Raw genomic sequence first — 17,268 nt, forward strand, 5'->3', positions numbered from 1 at the left:
GCCGGAGGCCGTGCCCTTGGCGTCGACAACGGCGGCCGATGTCGCGCAGGCTTTCATCGCCACCTGGGTCGCCCGGTTCGGCGCCCCCTCAGACATCTCATCCGACCGCGGCCCCCAGTTCACCTCGGAGCTCTGGGGGGCGGTTGCGCAGGGGCTCGGGGTCCGGCTGCACCGAACCATGGCCTACCACCCCCAGGCTAACGGCCTGTGTGAGCGATTTCACCGCTCATTGAAGGCCGCGCTCCGGGCCACCCTCCGCGACGGCGGCTGGGTCGACAGGCTCCCCTGGGTCCTGCTGGGCCTCCGGACGGCGCCCAAGGAGGACCTGCGCGCATCCGCGGCGGAGTTGGTCTTCGGGCAACCGCTGCGGGTGCCGGGCGAGTTCCTCCCCGACTCCACGGCACCATGGTCCGCGGCACAGCAGCGCTCCGCTCTGCAAGAGACCGCCCAGAGGTTCGCCCCGGTGCCAACGGCATGCCACGGGCACCCACCGACGCACGTCGCCCCGGAGCTTCGCACGGCGGAGTACGTCTTCGTCCGCCACGATGCCCATCGGACACCACTGCGGCCCCCGTACGACGGGCCTTTCCGCGTGCTGGAGACCGGGGCGAAGCACTTCACCCTGGACATCGGCGGTACTCCTGACCGCGTTTCGGTAGACCGCCTCAAGCCGGCCCACCTCGATGTGGACCATCCACCGCCAGTGGCCCGACCCCCACGTCGGGGCCGCCCTCCTGCGGGCGGACCCCCGGCACCGCCCAGCCCCGCCGCCACGGCGCCCCCCGGTCCTGCACCCATCCCAGGGGCAGCCAGGGGCATCCCACCTGGTATCCCTGCACCCCGGACGCCGCCGATCGCCAGGGGGCGCTTCGGCCGGGTCATTCGTCTGCCCCGCAAACTGGCCCTCCAGGTGCGCGGGAATTCTGGGGGGGCGCGTGTGGCGGACACAAAAGCCCACTGGCGTGGTGACATCATTCCACGCACGAAGTGGGCGGTGGCCACGCCCGAGGGGTAGGCGTGGCCTCATGATATACACCGGGCGACCAGCCCGGAGGAGTTCAGTGTTACAGTGTAGTCTTACAATAAAGACATGTATATGTTACCGCTTGTCCGCTTCCTCCTTGCTCACAAGCAGCGCGCGTAACGCCGCGCTTTAATGCTATATATCGTTTTTGGCCCCATCTCTAAATAGTGAAGAATCGCTTTGAAAAAATTTAAAACTTCTTGTGTCCGCATCCGTAATCACATCTTAAGCAAAATCTAATCAATCCTTCCTTGCCACACTCCCAATCTGTTCACCAAATTTCATCCAAATCTGTCAACTTTTTGAGATATTCTGCTCAGACAAACAAATAGACCAACAAACAGGTTGAAAACGTAACCTCCGTCCACCTTCTGTGGCGGAGGTAACAACAAATCACGAATACAATTTCTCCCTCATCATACATACTTTTTGTATATTGCAAAAAAAAATGCACCTTTGGTGTGTCTTGACACTATTATTGTGAGTATTTCCATCTATAGAGCTTTATTATCAACCCTTGTATGAGAGGCCAATATATTAAGAGCAATCTCCATTTTAATACCCATGCCCCCAAAACGGGCGAAAGGTATTCTGACTAATATCACTCATCAAAACAGGAACTTTTGTCCAAGTCCAATAATTTTGCCATTCCTGAAGATTGCAGAGTTTACCAAAATTTACACTACGTTCAAATAACTGTTCTTTCATTTTCAAAACCACAAGGATCGCTCCAATCTGAGGCTGAACCATGTGGCACAATGTGAGGGAGGCAAAAGGTGGGAAAATGCTTCTTATAATTAAAATGCTGTTTATTTACAATTAAATATGGGGATATGGGTAGATGAGACAATCCATTAATAATGGCACAGATCTGATGGTGGACAGACACAGATAGGCATGATGGGGCACGCAAAGGTATAAAAAACCACCTTTAGAGGCCATTTTTCCCTGCAAAGCGGGGGTTGGCCTTTTTCGGGGACCGTGGTTGTTGTTGTTTTTTGGTCCCCTTTTTGAATCGATGTTTTACGGCCAGATGCCCTTCCTGCCGCCAACCCTTTTTGTCGCCTTTTACGACAAGCAGGGAATTACCAGTGAACTGGTACTCAATTAGCCGACCTCGGAAGGATGACAGGCTGAGTCAACCCCCCTGCACGAAAGGTATGTACTATGAAAATATATAACCTGCTATGGCACCAAATATACATGGCTAAACCTGTAGAACAATGGGGAACAAGCAAGGGCTTCCGCAAGATACGGGCTGGTTTTGGCCTGTGCAGGCTGGTGCGGCATAGGGCTGGGGATGGCGATGAAGAGGGGGACCTCTGCAAAGGTGTGATGCCAACTCAACTATAACTCCAACTCCAACTACCACACTGGGTTTCCAACTCCAAAAATCCAATACAAAAACCAATGCGCTACCTGCGGTCATTGCCTACATATACTTTGGGACCTCCTTCACGTACAGCGGTTCCCTATTATTGGCACCCGTGACTGTGGGCATGCCTATTCTGGGCCGTCCCGCTCCACAAGGCTGCCCCGTTGCAAAGTCTTCCACCCCCTCTCCAAGGCTCTACAGCCGACCTCACCACCATGGCCTGCGGTGCGCCGGCCAAATAGCCCATGCTGCATCCTCTTAGAGCGCAATGTGCTTTCTATTTGTACCTTGTGCCCAAGTCCTCACCAGCCTCACTCGAAAACAGAAGGTTTTACACAACAAACCTGCTCTGTCTGCTTTATAATTAACACTAACTGCCTCCTCCATGCACGTTTAACAAGACGACTTACTCTCACAATTTCCGTCATACAAGAGTAATCTAAGTTACGTGGTTACACAGTCCATGCTATTCTTACCATTATCTAGCTATGGATGCCCCCACCACCTTCCTCGTAACAATATTAACACACTATCGGCATACGTCCTTACTGAATGGTACAAATGTGCTGATGCCTTTCTCATCCTGTTGCTGCACAGACCCAAATATTGGAACCATGAGCAAAGAGCTGCTTGCTTGGTGTCAACAGTGCACTGGAGGCCACAATGATGTTCACATAATAGATCTTGGTGCATCGTGGCAGAATGGCTTGGGTCTCTGTGCACTTTTGCATCACTTCCGTCCTGACCTCATGTCAGTATAATGTACACATGTAATTGTTCAGAATCAAACGAGTGTTATTACTTTACAATGTCATCCTGCATTGCGAATCACATGTCCCTCAGATTCTTAATCTTGCCAACATGTTTGCTATTTGCAGTGATTTTGTTTATCTGCATGACATATGTGCCGCTTCTAAATGGCAGTTTGCCATGGATTTGGTTGAGAGAGAATTGAACGTTCCACCTGTGGCCACGGGTGAGGAAATGGCCGCCTCTGGTGCCCCCAACCAACTGTATCTCAGCTATTACCTGTCCCAACTTCGAGAACTGCTACCTCATTGGACAGCGAGTCGAGGTTTGTGTTGTTGCATTGTGTAGGAGTAAATGAGTCAATTTTTTGTTTTAGTTTATCATCGTGTACTTTCATTAATGTACCGTTGGATCAGCTGTGGTACGAATGTCTTGGGTTGATAAAACCGAAAAACATCTTATTTGGAAACATCTTTCAGCCAAAGAAAGCTGCATAAAGCTACACATGGTAAACCCTTTGCTGTTTTAAACCAGCCCCGGTTTTGGGAGTGGGACATTATTCGTATTAATATTGTTGTAATAACATTAATAATATGCGCTAATCATTCATTTTGTTATTAAAAGCGTCTTTGGAAAAACGCCACGATAAATCTTCTTCTTTGGAAAAACGGTACGATAAAGCTAATTTAATATTGATATACACCTCAATACGCAACCCCATTGACGGCAATGGCTGGGAAAACCCGCTCGGGGGAGAAAAACCCCTTGGAGAGGTGGGCAAATGAATGCGCTACAACCTTCATTATGTAACCCTTCGTCATCCTGTCAAGTTTAGTTGAGATTGGATATGTAAGGACGGAATGTATTGGGGTCAAAAATTCATCAGACAGATGGACAGACGGACAGACAGACACTAAATGGCGTGTTTTAGTATGAGGATGATGCAGATACTGTATCTCAAAAACAAAATTACGACAACTCAATTCCATCGTGGCAGGGCGCATTTGTCCAATTATTGCTGCGATTCCAAAAATGTTTATTGCACACCATTAATCAAAGTGCTGATACATGCAGTATCATAAATACCTGGGAAGTGCAGTTGGAGTTCTGTATGACTGAACAGACTATGCACCTGAGATTACAGGTTGTTCAGATGAGGGCTAAATCAGCATTCAATTACATTAATTAGCTTACTATCTCTTAAATTAAACTTGCATCCTGGGTTAAATAGTTTAGTTTTTCTTATAACTTTAGAAACTCTCGAAACATTATTTATGTTTATATTTGAAAACAAAAACCAATTACCAAGATGGCATCAGGTCCGAGAACCTCTTTGCAAACATCCTCGGAAAGAGTCTCATGTGTTTGCCAAGTGGTATTTGTTGTTATGCTGGGGTAAAGGATGGATGACATTTTAGTAAAGGAAATCTGCAAGTATTAAAAATGAACTTTATAATGTTACAGGTTGATGTACTTGACAGCATTCTGGTGTGAGTAATGAGATCATACCTTGCGTAATGCTACCTTGTGGGACAAACGCAGCCAGGAATTTGCAGGAAAAGGTGCTAATTGTGATTACAGAAGCTAGCTAGCCATGAGCACCATGTAATGGGTCCTGTGTCTACCTACATGTGTGCACATCCGTGCTAATTGGCCACTTTGACAGACCATGTCAAAAAGCAAAGAAATCTCGAGAGACTGAAATCAAATTGTACGCAGATGTAAGGTTTATGAATGAATATTTGGTTAGCCTATTTAACTTACTCATTTGAAGCAATGTCTCTTGATGCAGCGGAACTCCTATACACTTTAGCTGACCTTGCTTGGTCCAAAGTAGACCAATTAGTAATTATACAATTCTTCTGTGACATTACGTTTACATTATTTTTAGCCTTTAATGAATTGGTGGATCATAATCTAGGTGATGTTAGATGTTCTCTTCCATGGTGCAATGATGATCGAGATTAAATCATTTGAAAGATTTTTTTTTTCTTTGGCGGGTCACCACCTGATACTTGATGTCACAGGTTGAATATAAACGTGTGTGTGTGTGTGTGTGTGTGTGTGTGTGTGTGTGTGTGTGTGTGTGTGTGTGTGTGTGTGTGTGTTGTCTTGTCACTGAACTACTCCCTCAAACTTTTGTGAAATCATACCAAACTTCTGGTATGCACCTACCTCTCCCATGTGTATGTCCTCAGGGTTGTTTTATTTAATTTTTAGCCTTTTTTTTCCCTTCTTTTTTCCCAAACTTTTTGTTGAAAAAAAAAACAAATTTTGAAAAGGGGTGTATACTTTCTATAGGCATTGTACATATATGTATATGTATACATATATATATATATATATATTTACACATATAAATATATATATACATGTATACAAATATGTTGACTCCCATGCTCTTCTAGCCAAAGGAAGCTGCATACAGCAATCAAGAAAAGCTACACAAGGTAAACCCTTTGCTGTTTAAAACCCTACCCGGGTTCCTCTACAACTGCAGATATTCACAGGTAGCACATACATGATAATCCCAATGCTACATACCTCCCTTACTCACTGAGGTGGTTTCATAACTTGTTTGTGAGTCATCAGTGACAGTGTAGCCAGAGACCTGCACCACCAAGGCTCCTAAGCATGCATCACATGCAATTCCAATAGAAGTTAACATATAAATAATAAATAGCACCACAAAGCGGGCGTAACCCCTCAGCCCATGCATGGTGAAAGGAAGCATTGATGATAATTTGTTATTTGAAGCGAAGTTGTATACCGAGTAGGATTTTGCAGTGAAGAAATTTCATGATAGTGGCGATGTGTGGATATAATTATTGAACAGAACGATTCAAAAAGATATAGCAGCTGCATGTGGGAGCATATAACAGCATGATTGAATATAGGAGTGGGTTATAAATTTATAGGGAGCGGCCAAAGAAGACCATAGAAAAGGATATCTTTAACTTTGAAGGACAAGCCGTTCTGCTCGAAATTGATGGAAACCAATTTCAAGATGGCTGCCGTGGTGGCCATATTGAAAATCGCAGCACGCCCATTTTCGAAAAGCACCTTCCTCTACTCAACCCCAACACATACTGCAAACATGGATTTAATCGGACAAGCCGTTCTGCTCGAAATTGACGGAAACCAATTTCAAGATGGCTGCCTTGGCGGCCATATTGAAAATCGCAGCGCGCCCATGAACCTTCCTCTACTCAACCCCTACCCGGGGTTGAGTAGAGCCCAACCCCAACACACACTGCAAAAATGGATTTAATCAGACAAGCCATTCTGCTCGAAATTGACGGAAACCAATTTCAAGATGGCTGCCGTGGCGGCCATATTGAAAATCGCGGCGCGCCCTTTTTCGAAAGGAACCTTCCTCTACTCAACCCCAACAAACACTGCAAAAATGGATTTAATCGGACAAGCCGTTCTGCTCGAAATTGACAGAAACCAAAAGTTGACGGACACACGGATGGCTGCCGTGGCGGCCATATTGAAAATCGCAGCGCACCCATTTTCGAAAGCAACCTTCCTCTACTCAACCCCAACACACACTGCAAAAATGGATTTAATCGGACAAGCCGTTCTACTTGAAATTGACAGAAACCAAAAGTTGACGGACGCCCGGACGACGCCCGTGACAACAATACCCCTTAGCCCAATTTGGGCTGATGGGTGACAAGACCCAATTACCTATCTCACCCGTAGTTGGAGGGAATAACCAATGAGCTCCAACCTAATCAATTACCCCAGGTGGCTAGGATTATCAAATAAATTAACCCCCATGCTTTCCAGCCAAAGAAAGCTGCATAAAGCAATCAAGAAAAAAAAACACAAGGTAAGAGATTTGCTGTTTAAAACCCTACCCGGGTTTTGAGTCCAAAATGTATTAGCGTAAATTTGTATATTCGATGCTGTTAACATGTATGTGTACTTACTGCTTAAGGTCATATATTTTTTGTCAAGTAGGAGGAACAGATACTGTATATGTATATATAGTTTTGCCATAATGACTATCAGTGTTTGTTCATGGAAGTCCATCTTGCTATTGCAGAAACCGCTGATGCAGTTGCCAAGCCGGGTGGTCGTGCACAGTACATCATGAACCAGTGGAAGAGGAAGATTACTAAAAACCTGGTATTTATTTATTCATAAAAATGCCTCATTCCTGTAAAGGGGAAAAAATAAGGAAAAAATAGATCGATAGATAACTGGCAAAATCGAATGGGATAGCACAAAGCTACATGAGTACAAATTTTCATGCAAAATGATTAAAAAAATCAATTGTTTTTACAGAGTTCATAAAAAGAGTCACATTTTGTGTTATCTTCGCAAAATGATCAGTTATCAATACAGATCAGTGGCATAAACCTTTGGCCAATCCTTATGTCAATGTGATACTCCGCAGAATGGCAGCAATTTTGAACCTTTTGAACCACGGCAATTTAGAACTTTTTTTAAAAAAAACTTTGAACTTTTTTAGAAATTTTTACATTTTTTTAAAATTTATTTTAAAACGTAACTTTTTTTATCGGATTTTGAAAATTTGAAAAACTTTGAACTTTTTTTTTTATTTTTTATTTTTTTGGAAATTTTGAATTTTTTTGAAATTCGGAACCAGCAATTTTGCACAACGGATGGGACTTTACATGAAAGCTGTATTGACTCTCCTTGGTCAGCTGTGCATTTTGTTGCAGGATAGTCATGGTAGTCCCTTTTAACCACTTCAAGCTGTTGGTAACAGTTTGACCTTCTAAAAGCTGTCATTCAGCACGTTTTTTATATTATTTTTAAATAAAATTGTGATTGTTGAGTCTTGGTGTCGCCATGGCTTTTTCAGCTGCAGAAAGAAAGAGAAAGCAATAAGCGGCGGAAAAGTAAAAGTGACGAGGTAAGGTTTTCATACTTTATATTTGATCTTGATATGAACAAATTTGGAAAAACATCAGCTTTTGCAGGTTCTTCAAAGTAGCAGCTTTCCCTTCTTGACTGTAGTCATTGCTGGACCGAGTTGGCCTAACTTCAGAACCTTGGATGAGTCAAAGTTATCCTGTAATCACCAATGTCACACCAAGTGGTTGTTGTGTTTTTGTATTTACAAAGCAAGGGAATGTTGAAGACAAACGTAGCAAGCTTTTGCTTTCTACTCGAGTGGATCCTGAAAATGATCAACACCTGGCCAGTAATAGCAGCAGTCCAGCAATCAACCGTCAGGTAAATCTCATTCAATTTTTAATGAAATGGATCAGGTGATGTCTTATTTTCTTACACTAAGTGCAGATGTGCCAGACTTCCATCAATTGGCAAATTTGTGTTTATTTTATCTACACATTTGTTGATATTCAGATACATGCAAAATTCAATATCTGGAGGGGGGGGGGGGCAGAAGTCACCATTGACATCACATGACACCCATTTCTACCTGGACGGTTATGTTTTCACCCCCACCTGTTTTCTGGCAAGTATGTTGATCGGTTGGTTTGTCTGTCTGTCTGTGTGCAGCACTACGTCTACACCGTTGCGCGTAGAATCGCCAAACTTTCACACATATTTGTCTTGCCCTGGAATAGACTGTGCCCAATTTTTATCTCTCCCGGCCCAAGGCCTCCATTATGACGTCATAATTTGATAATTCGACAAGTACAAAACTTCATCCAATCAAGATGCAATTTCTTGAGCGACATGACGGCATAAACTGGTGGAGAAAAAAAATGATTACGTCATCGGTCACGTGGTTCGGCCGCCATCTTGTAAAAACGGAAAATATTGTACCTCTATATCTCCGAAAGTGCTGAATAGAAAAAATTGAGACAGGGCTCATTGTAAAGAACTCTCCATGGGGAATAAAATATGTTAATGATGATGTCATAGGTGCCTCCATTATGACGTCATAATTTGACAAGTACAAAACTTCATCCGATCAAGATGAAATTTCTTGAGCATCATCAAGGAATAAATTAGTTTAGAAAACAAATAATGATGACGTCATCGGTCACGTGGTTCGGCCGCCATATTTGTTCAAAATGGCCGATAAAAAAGTATATTCTGGCAAGTCCTCGGTCTCTGACCGATTTTTCATTTGTTTGTGTCTGTCTGTCTGTCTGTGAACAGGATATCTCAAAAAGTTGTGCACATATTCGGACAAAACTTGGTGGACAGGTTCGGTGTGTGATAACAAAGAATTGATTCAATTTTGGTGAAGATCGGAATCGGAATCTGGATCTGGATCAAAGAATTTTAAAGTGATTCTTCACCATTGAGTGACAGGGCTAAAACCGATCTTTGGCATGATAAACTCAAAATGTTCGACAGATTTGGACGAAACTTGTTGGGGTATGATGAGGACGAATCGATTCGATTTTGGTGATGATCCCAATATGGATTCGAATACGAGGATTTGTGATTCTTTTACATTGAGTGATTACCATTGCCAAAAACAATAATATACAGCATGATATTTCAAAAGTTTTCAAAAGTTTTCAAAAGTCAAAAAAATTATGACAAAACTAGGTGGATAAGTTAGTTCGGCGACAAAAACTAGATTTAGATTTTGGTTAAGGTCCGAATCTCTCCAGTCTATCAGTGGGATACAAAACGTAAACTGTTCAGCCTGGCGGAGGTATGCGCTCTACTAAGTGCCATTCTAGTTCTTGTCTGTATTGCAATTAAATCAAACTCTACAACACATTTAGGAAGAGTTAGTCCGGCAGCTAAGCTAAATATAGCATAACAATTGTGCATTTTGTGAGGAAAGCACCAAATTTGGCACACTAGTAGACTATCATATTATGAAAAGATCTGGATATTGGGCCATCTCAGATTCAGAGATTTGATTTTTGCAAGATTTGCAGATTTTGCAGATTTGCAAGCTGAGATTGCAACGCCAGGGACGGCCGACTCCTTCCTGCGAGCTGCCCACGTCACCCGCACAAGAAGAGCTCATCAAATCACTGCAGCGGCACTGCACATCCTGCAACACCGTGCGTATGAACGCCACTGTATGACATATGCCGATGATGCAGAAGACCTGCCTGAGTTCGAAGACTGGTGTCACCAGAGAGGAGAAGACATTCCCAACTTTCAGTACTGGGAAACTGTGCTGGAACTAGAGATGTTGGTACTGGTCTACGTGCGTTCTCTGCGGCAGGCTTCATTCACGATGTACCTTGATGCCCTGACGGAACTGGTCCCATGGTTCCATGCCTTAGACCACACACACTATGCCAGGTGGGTCCCTGTTCACCTGAGGGACACGGTTGCACTCCCAATGAAGCACCCAGATGTAGCCAGAGAATTCAGGGCTGGCAACTTCACTGTACAGAAGACGAAGAAGGTGTTCTCTTCGATCCCAATCGAATCGAAATCTTGCAAAAATCAAATCTCTGAATCTGAGATGGCCCAATATCCAGATCTTTTCATAATATGATAGTCTACTAGTGTACCAAATTTGGTGCTTTCCTCACAAAATGCACAATTGTTATGCTAAGTTGCCCCACTAAGTGTGAAATTGATGTAACAAACAAGATAAACAAGATAATGTGTATTTTAAAACAATGTCAAGTATGAACTAGAGAGTTCATAGAACACATTACCCCCATACCGTTTTGAGAAAAAGGACATGGGAAGGTCTTTTTTCTTGCTTTGCGTTTCTAAATATACCCTCCTCGATATTTTCTACGAACCGCCATTTTGTTTAAATCTCCATATTTACTGTCGATATTCAACTCGATATTCAACGTTGAGAGCACGAGGCATATTTGATTAGTCGAGAGGGTGTAAAATGGTGTAATATATTTTGTCCAAGTACTGCTAAACTGAAGGTTTTGGAATTCCAAAAAAGACGATTTGTTGTCTCCAGTTTTCAACTTCATAATTCAATTGAAATTAAATTAAAATTTAAAAAGCTGTAGAAAAAGCAATTTTGGGGAGTTTACAAAGTGTACCACCTTATGAGGTCATCCCATCTTGATTCTTGAAGAGATGAACTTATAAAATGGGTCGTGATGTCCGGATGTCTGTCCATCCAGTTGTCCGTCCTTTAACGTTTTGCTATTTTTGCTCCCCTTCCCTTATCACCCGGCTGATTGTTCTGAAACTTGACACATGAATACAAGACAGTATCCCGCACAATCGCTGGGGCTTCGATTTTACGATTTTAGATTATGGGGCTCGGGGGGGGGGGGGGGGGGGGGTGGGGGTAATAAAAATGGATGAGGTGTGTGTGTGTGTGCGTGTGAGTGTGTGTCATATGTTTAGTGTCTATTAATTAATTACGTATTATGTTCTATTGAAATGTACCTTTAAACTCTTTGGAATGCTGAGACCCCTTTGACCTTTGAAGACCCTTTAAGATCCTTAAGACCCAGAGAACCCAAAAGTCACGGAGGACCCAAAAGACACCGAAGACCCAAAAGTCCCCGAGGACCCAAAAGACCCAGATGACCCAAAATATGAGGACCCAAAAATCTTCAAGGAAGCAAAAGACGCAGATGACCCAAAAGTCCCTGAGGACCAAAAAGACAGATGACCCAAAATACCCGGAGGACCCAAAAGACTCAGATGACCCAAAAGAACCTTTACAATAGCTTGACCTCTACAGCGGAGGCCTTCATTGCCGTGTTGTTGCGCTCTGTAATGTATCCTTGAACAAGTAGCCTTGGAATACAAAGTGCTTTCATTCACATCAGCAGAGTAATTAAGGGAAGCACTGAACAGGAGAATCTTCTTTTTTTTTGGACAGCATAGCTTTCTCGTAACATACGCTAATCCTGCACTATTAACCTCAATTTTATCTGCCTGGGAGATTAAAGGCTGAAATGACATTGTAATGATTCTATTACGTTGAGCACTAATGATATTAACTGCTGTAATGCACTTTTTTGGGTCATATTTGCTGTAGCGTTTTCGTGATCATGCCAATTAACTTCAGATGCATCAACCACCTTGGCCTCCTCTCGGCCTTTTCATGAACTTTGAACAAAAACTCTTCCTTTTTACAGAATCAATGAAAATGTTGCTAAACTAGGTCGATAGTGCGATAAATATGTTGATGTTAAATATCAAGCACAAAGCTGGAGTTATCAGCTTTACTTGTTTGTTTTTTATAGTCGCACTGTGTCATTGAGAAAATTGGGTGGCTCCAATGTTTCATCTGTCTGGCTTCAGGTAAAGCACCAAAAACGTAAGACAGCAGGTGGCAGTGATGTCTGCTGTTTCTGTGCAAAGCCTCTGTACGTGTTTGAGCGCCTGAGCGCCGAGGGAAGATTTTTCCATCGGGAGTGCCTTCGATGCCACCACTGCCAGGCAAACCTGCACGTTGGCAATAGCGCTTTTGACCCAAATGAAGGTTGGTTTGACTTGGACCTTTCATGTTCTGTTCTCTGGTGCTCATCATCTTGTGTATATGACTGTAGGCCATCCTGCCAGCCCAGGTTCTGATTAACATGGCCTTATTTTAACGTCACAGCCCCACCCTCTACCCACAATTGATCAAAGCTAATGATATTTTGAGTTCCTTACTACGAGAGTAATTCACAGAGCAAAAATGGTTTTTTTTGACAAGTATGTTGATCACGTGTGTGTGTGTGTGTGTGTGTGTGTGTGTGTGTGTGTGTGTGTGTGTGTTTGTGTTTGTGTGTGTGTGTGTGTGTGTGTGTGTGTGCGCGCGCGCGCATGTGCACATTCGCGCTCACTTGTACTTGCCTACAGGTCACAATTCTAAACCGAGCTTCACGAAATTTCACCAAATGGTAGAGTTCGTGGTCCGACAGAATCCTATTTGTCTTTGAGGTCAAATGGACAACATAGGTCAAAGGTCAACCACTTTATCAAATTTCTAAAATCCTCAATTTTCATCTGATTGACTTGAAATTTGAATATGATTTGCATATCAGCGAACTGAATTCAACCACCAATTATATTTGTGGTCAACATAGGACAAAGGGTCAACATACTATGTCAATTTTCATCCAATTAACGTAAAATTTGAAGACTATTTGCACACCAGGTCACAGAATTAAACCACCAATTATTTTTGAGGTCAAAAGGATGCTCTCCTGAGTCCCATTCTACTTTGTTCTCTTTTGATAATGTCACTGAGTGATTTTTCATTTGTTTGTTTGTTTGTTGTGACTCCTCCTACAGTTCTGGCCCAATTGTAGGAGCTACGTCGGATCAACATGACCCAAATTAGTGTAAAGGGGTATTTTTCCTTTGCCGGTGGTCTTGGGGGGGCTTGTGCGGGAGTGATGCAAATTCTCTATGTAAATATGTATCGTATAGCGCCGCTGCAGGTGGGAAAGGGTATTACAAGTCCCCACCATTTACAGTGCAGTATTTTTGTTGTCACATTTTCCAATGCAGTGGTGTGTTTTGAATTACGCAAGAGGAATTTTGTATTCCAAGTTTGAATAAGGATAATAACATAACCCTCCTGACCACTCCCATAGGGAGCGGGTCCTTCTAGTTGTAATAAATGGTCGGTAATATGCGTCGAGTCCACATGTGAGTAGAGAATAATCAGTTTTCATCTTATCTAAAAATAATGTTTTTGAATTTACATTGTGTACATTGTAAACCCAGTGACACTTTCAACAAGTATCCTAAACATGAACTCTTGTTATTGCTTTCATCCTCGTGGTTTTTGTTCTTGTTGTTGAAGTTGTTGTTCTTATTGTTTTACAGGAAACTTTTATTGTAAACCACATTTCGCCTTTCGAAAGACTATCCGCAAGTCTGTGCGGATGCACATATCACAGGTTGGTGTCCTGGGGATTATAATACGAGGCTTTGCTCATTTTATTAATTAGTTAATTTATTTAAGGATGTTTATTTTATGCTTATGGAGAGGGTGTTTGAAAGGGAACATATCAAGAAAAAAAATCTGTTAATTGGGTTTGTAAGATATGGTGTGTGTCTGTGTGTCTGTTTGAGGTGGGGTAGGTGTTGAACGTGTTTTGTAACAATGTAGGTGATTATTGGGATATATTGCTTTCATTACAATTTTAAATCTCTTCTCCTTGTGGACAAATTTCAAACCACCATATCATGTGAAGAACGTGCAATTGAAGAACTTGCACGAGATCTGAGGTTTGTGTTGAACTTTCCTGTTTGTGTTGAACCAAAAGCTGAATCTTTTATTTTGGTTTTATTTCATGAATTTGGTTTATTTTTTTAAATCAGTTTTTATCTTCTTGCAATCTTTTACACATTATAGTGGATATTATAGCAAAAGCTTTATTTTTAAATATAACAAAATTAGGCTGCCTCAAAAGATTTGCAATGAGCTTTTCAAATGTGTTAGTGAAAGATTTTGGATCTTCATTTTTCAGGACAGAAGAAATCCTTTTGACAAGACACGACTATATGATTCTGATTCGTCAACACAACAATCAAAGGAAGGTAAAGATTGACATCACAATGAAGTGAAGACTCTGTGTGAAAGCTGCAATTATGTTTGTGTTGATCCTCCTTGACTCATCTACTTCAATCTGTGCAGATTTGAGGACAGCCACAGATCCGACAGCAGGTGCAGTGGAAGAGCAGCATGCACGTCCTGAGAAACAAACTGTCAACCGTTCTCCAGAAACAAATACTGAACGCCAACCAATATTAAGGCAATTTTGGAATTGGATAACAAGGTAATTCATTCTCTTCTATGTGTTGATATAGAAGGGCGCCCCACATCTGGAAAATCAAATACATTTATTCTTCATGCAGCTGTATGAATCAAATTGGCACCCCTTTATATGAACTTTGCTCGAACATTACTTGGTTCCTCCTAAGAACACAAGGGTAGTCCAGCATGCGCATGAGATTTTTGGAATGTCCCTTCTTTTCTATTGTTCGACATTTTCTATAAGCTATGGAATGTCCCTTCTTTTCTCTACTTTGCCACATGGCACATCCCATATAAAGGGGCCTTTTCTATGCCCCTGGCATTTTACCCAAGAATGTCCCTTCTTTTCTATAGTTTGCCATATGGCACATCCCATATAAAGGGGCCTTTTCTATGCCCCTGGCATTTTTCACAAGATACATCTTAAATACAAACAAAATTTATTTGTTCATCGTGCAAGACTTTATTCAAGACGATATAAAAGACTTGAAAAAGTAAGGGGAAAAATATTCAACCCAGACAGGTTTCGAACCCACAATCCCCAGCTTGGGAGTCTGATGCTTTATCCATTAAGCCATTGAGCCAGCACATTAGAATGTTTTTTAAAAATATTTTAAAGGGGTATAAAGTGTGTATAATGTATATTTTTTATATATAACTAGCCAAAAGCACCCGGCGTTGCCCGGGTTCCTTTTGAATGAATTTACTACTATAATTCAGCTTTTACTCGCAGCCGTAGAAGATTGACTACTATAATTGAGCTCAGCTTTTAATTGCAAAATGGGCCCATCCCGGCCGAAGCGGCCTTGACCGGCCTCGCCACCTAGCCTATAACCTTCCCGGCGCCCGGCCCGACATTTTTGGTTCTTTTTGAATGAATTTACTACCATAATTCAGCTTTTACTCGCGGCCGTAGAAGATTGACTACTATAATTCAGCTCAGCTTTTAATTGCGAAAAGGGCCTGGCCCGGCCGAAGCGGCCTCGACCGGTCTCACCACCTAGCCTAAAACCTTCCCGGGGCCCGTCCCGACATTTTTTGAATTGGAGGTTTCCTCCCATCTTTCACCGTTCAGGAGATTAGCTTGCGCAGACAAACAAACAAAAACTTTCTTTTATAATATGGAGAGATATACCAGTAGAAGCCGACAAAGAATTTCAGTCCCCATGTAAAAGCTGCATACAGAGAAAAGAACCCTTGTATAAAGGGAGGGGTGCTTTGCGCCTCCCTTTGATAAGGCGCATTACACATCCATATTGAAATGTGCTTTGGGATACATCACATTCCACAATACTCCCTAACATATTCCCCTGGATTTTTGTTTGTTCTGCTTATTCTGTTGTCATGATTTGTGTCAGGTGTTGTGTATTTTGTATCTATAAAAGTTGTGATTGTGTTCGTGGCAGATTAGCAGGTTTTTGTAGTATTGGATGAGGCAGAGTGAGGCCTATTGGGTTTGGCATTTCAAGTGTAACGGTTAAGTCATTTGGGCCCTTGAGGATATGGTTGGAGTAAAGGGTAATAGAGAGTGAAGAAGACAGGAAGAGAAGTACATAAGGTGTGATAGATGCTTGATATGGGCCCCATCAGGAATAGAGGAAGCAGAGAGTACTCACTATTGTGGCAAGTGTGAGGAAATAGTCCACTTGAGGATAGTTAGTACTAGGTGGAAGGAACGGATAGATACACTACTCACAATAAGTTAGGGATATTGTGGGAGTGAGTTGATTTTTTTTTTTTATAGGGGTTAGGGTTAGGGTATTGAAATCAAGAATGCTGTGTTTTTTCACACATTAATAACCATAGAATTAGGACCAACAACTTTTTACAACATAATTAATACACAAAATCAACCACACCGAAGAACCTGCCAATATCCCTAACTTATTGTGAGTAGTGTAATTTGCAAGTAGAAGAATGTGAGAAATTTACAGAGAAAGGTTGGTTGCAGAGTGAGTTTGCTGAGGAGATTGACAATGGTGAGGGTGCAACGAGTGCAGGCAGTGGTGAGGGTGCAGCGAGTGCAGGCAGTGGTGAGGGTGCAATGAGTGCAGGCAGTGGTGAGGGTGCAACGAGTGCAGGCAGTGGTGAGGGTGCAATGAGTGCAGGCAGTGGTGAGGGTGCAACGAGTGCAGGCAGTGGTGAGGGTGAAACGAGTGCAGGCAGTGGTGAGGGTGCAACGAGTGCAGGCAGTGGTGAGGGTGCAACGAGTGCAGGCAGTGGTGAGGGTGCAACGAGTGCAGGCAGTGGTGAGGGTGCAACGAGTGCAGGCAGTAGTGAGGATGCAACGAGTGCAGGCCGTGGTGAGGGTGCAACGAGTGCAGGCAGTGGTGAGGTTGCAATGAGTGCAGGCAGTGGTGAGGTTGCAATGAGTGCAGGCAGTGGTGAGGGTGCAACGAGTGCAGGCAATGGTGAGGGTGCAATGAGTGCAGGCAATGGTGAGGGTGTGGCAAGTGCAGGCAATGGTGAGGGTGTGGCAAGTGCAGGCAATGGTGAGGGTGT

At 43.0% G+C, this 17,268-nt stretch overlaps 1 protein-coding gene across 9 annotated transcripts in view; it reads left to right on the forward strand.

Annotated features, from left to right (window-relative positions):
* The window catches only part of LOC137433011 (F-actin-monooxygenase mical1), a 99,457-nt gene that overhangs the window by 44,571 nt on the left and 37,618 nt on the right, over positions 1-17,268 (forward strand). For 5 of the 9 annotated variants that reach the window (XR_010985619.2, XR_013624420.1, XR_013624421.1 and 2 more), the window contains exons 12-21: positions 2,997-3,150; positions 3,278-3,474; positions 5,558-5,599; positions 7,204-7,286; positions 7,990-8,040; positions 8,253-8,363; positions 12,315-12,495; positions 13,833-13,906; positions 14,480-14,549; positions 14,647-14,788. Coding sequence is in view for 4 of the 9 variants with exons in the window: in XM_068125384.2 (XP_067981485.2) it covers positions 2,997-3,150; positions 3,278-3,474; positions 5,558-5,599; positions 7,204-7,286; positions 7,990-8,040; positions 8,253-8,363; positions 12,315-12,495; positions 13,833-13,906; positions 14,480-14,549; positions 14,647-14,788 (1,105 nt within the window). In the remaining 5 variants the exon portion in view is untranslated. The remainder of the gene's footprint in view (positions 1-2,996; positions 3,151-3,277; positions 3,475-5,557; positions 5,600-7,203; positions 7,287-7,989; positions 8,041-8,252; positions 8,364-12,314; positions 12,496-13,832; positions 13,907-14,479; positions 14,550-14,646; positions 14,789-17,268) is intronic. The other 4 variants (XR_013624419.1, XR_013624422.1, XM_068125385.2 and 1 more) reach the window with 1 other exon arrangement.

Source organism: Myxine glutinosa, chromosome 8 (genome assembly GCF_964187855.1).
Source record: "Myxine glutinosa chromosome 8, kmMyxGlut1.1, whole genome shotgun sequence".
NCBI lineage: Eukaryota > Metazoa > Chordata > Myxini > Myxiniformes > Myxinidae > Myxine > Myxine glutinosa.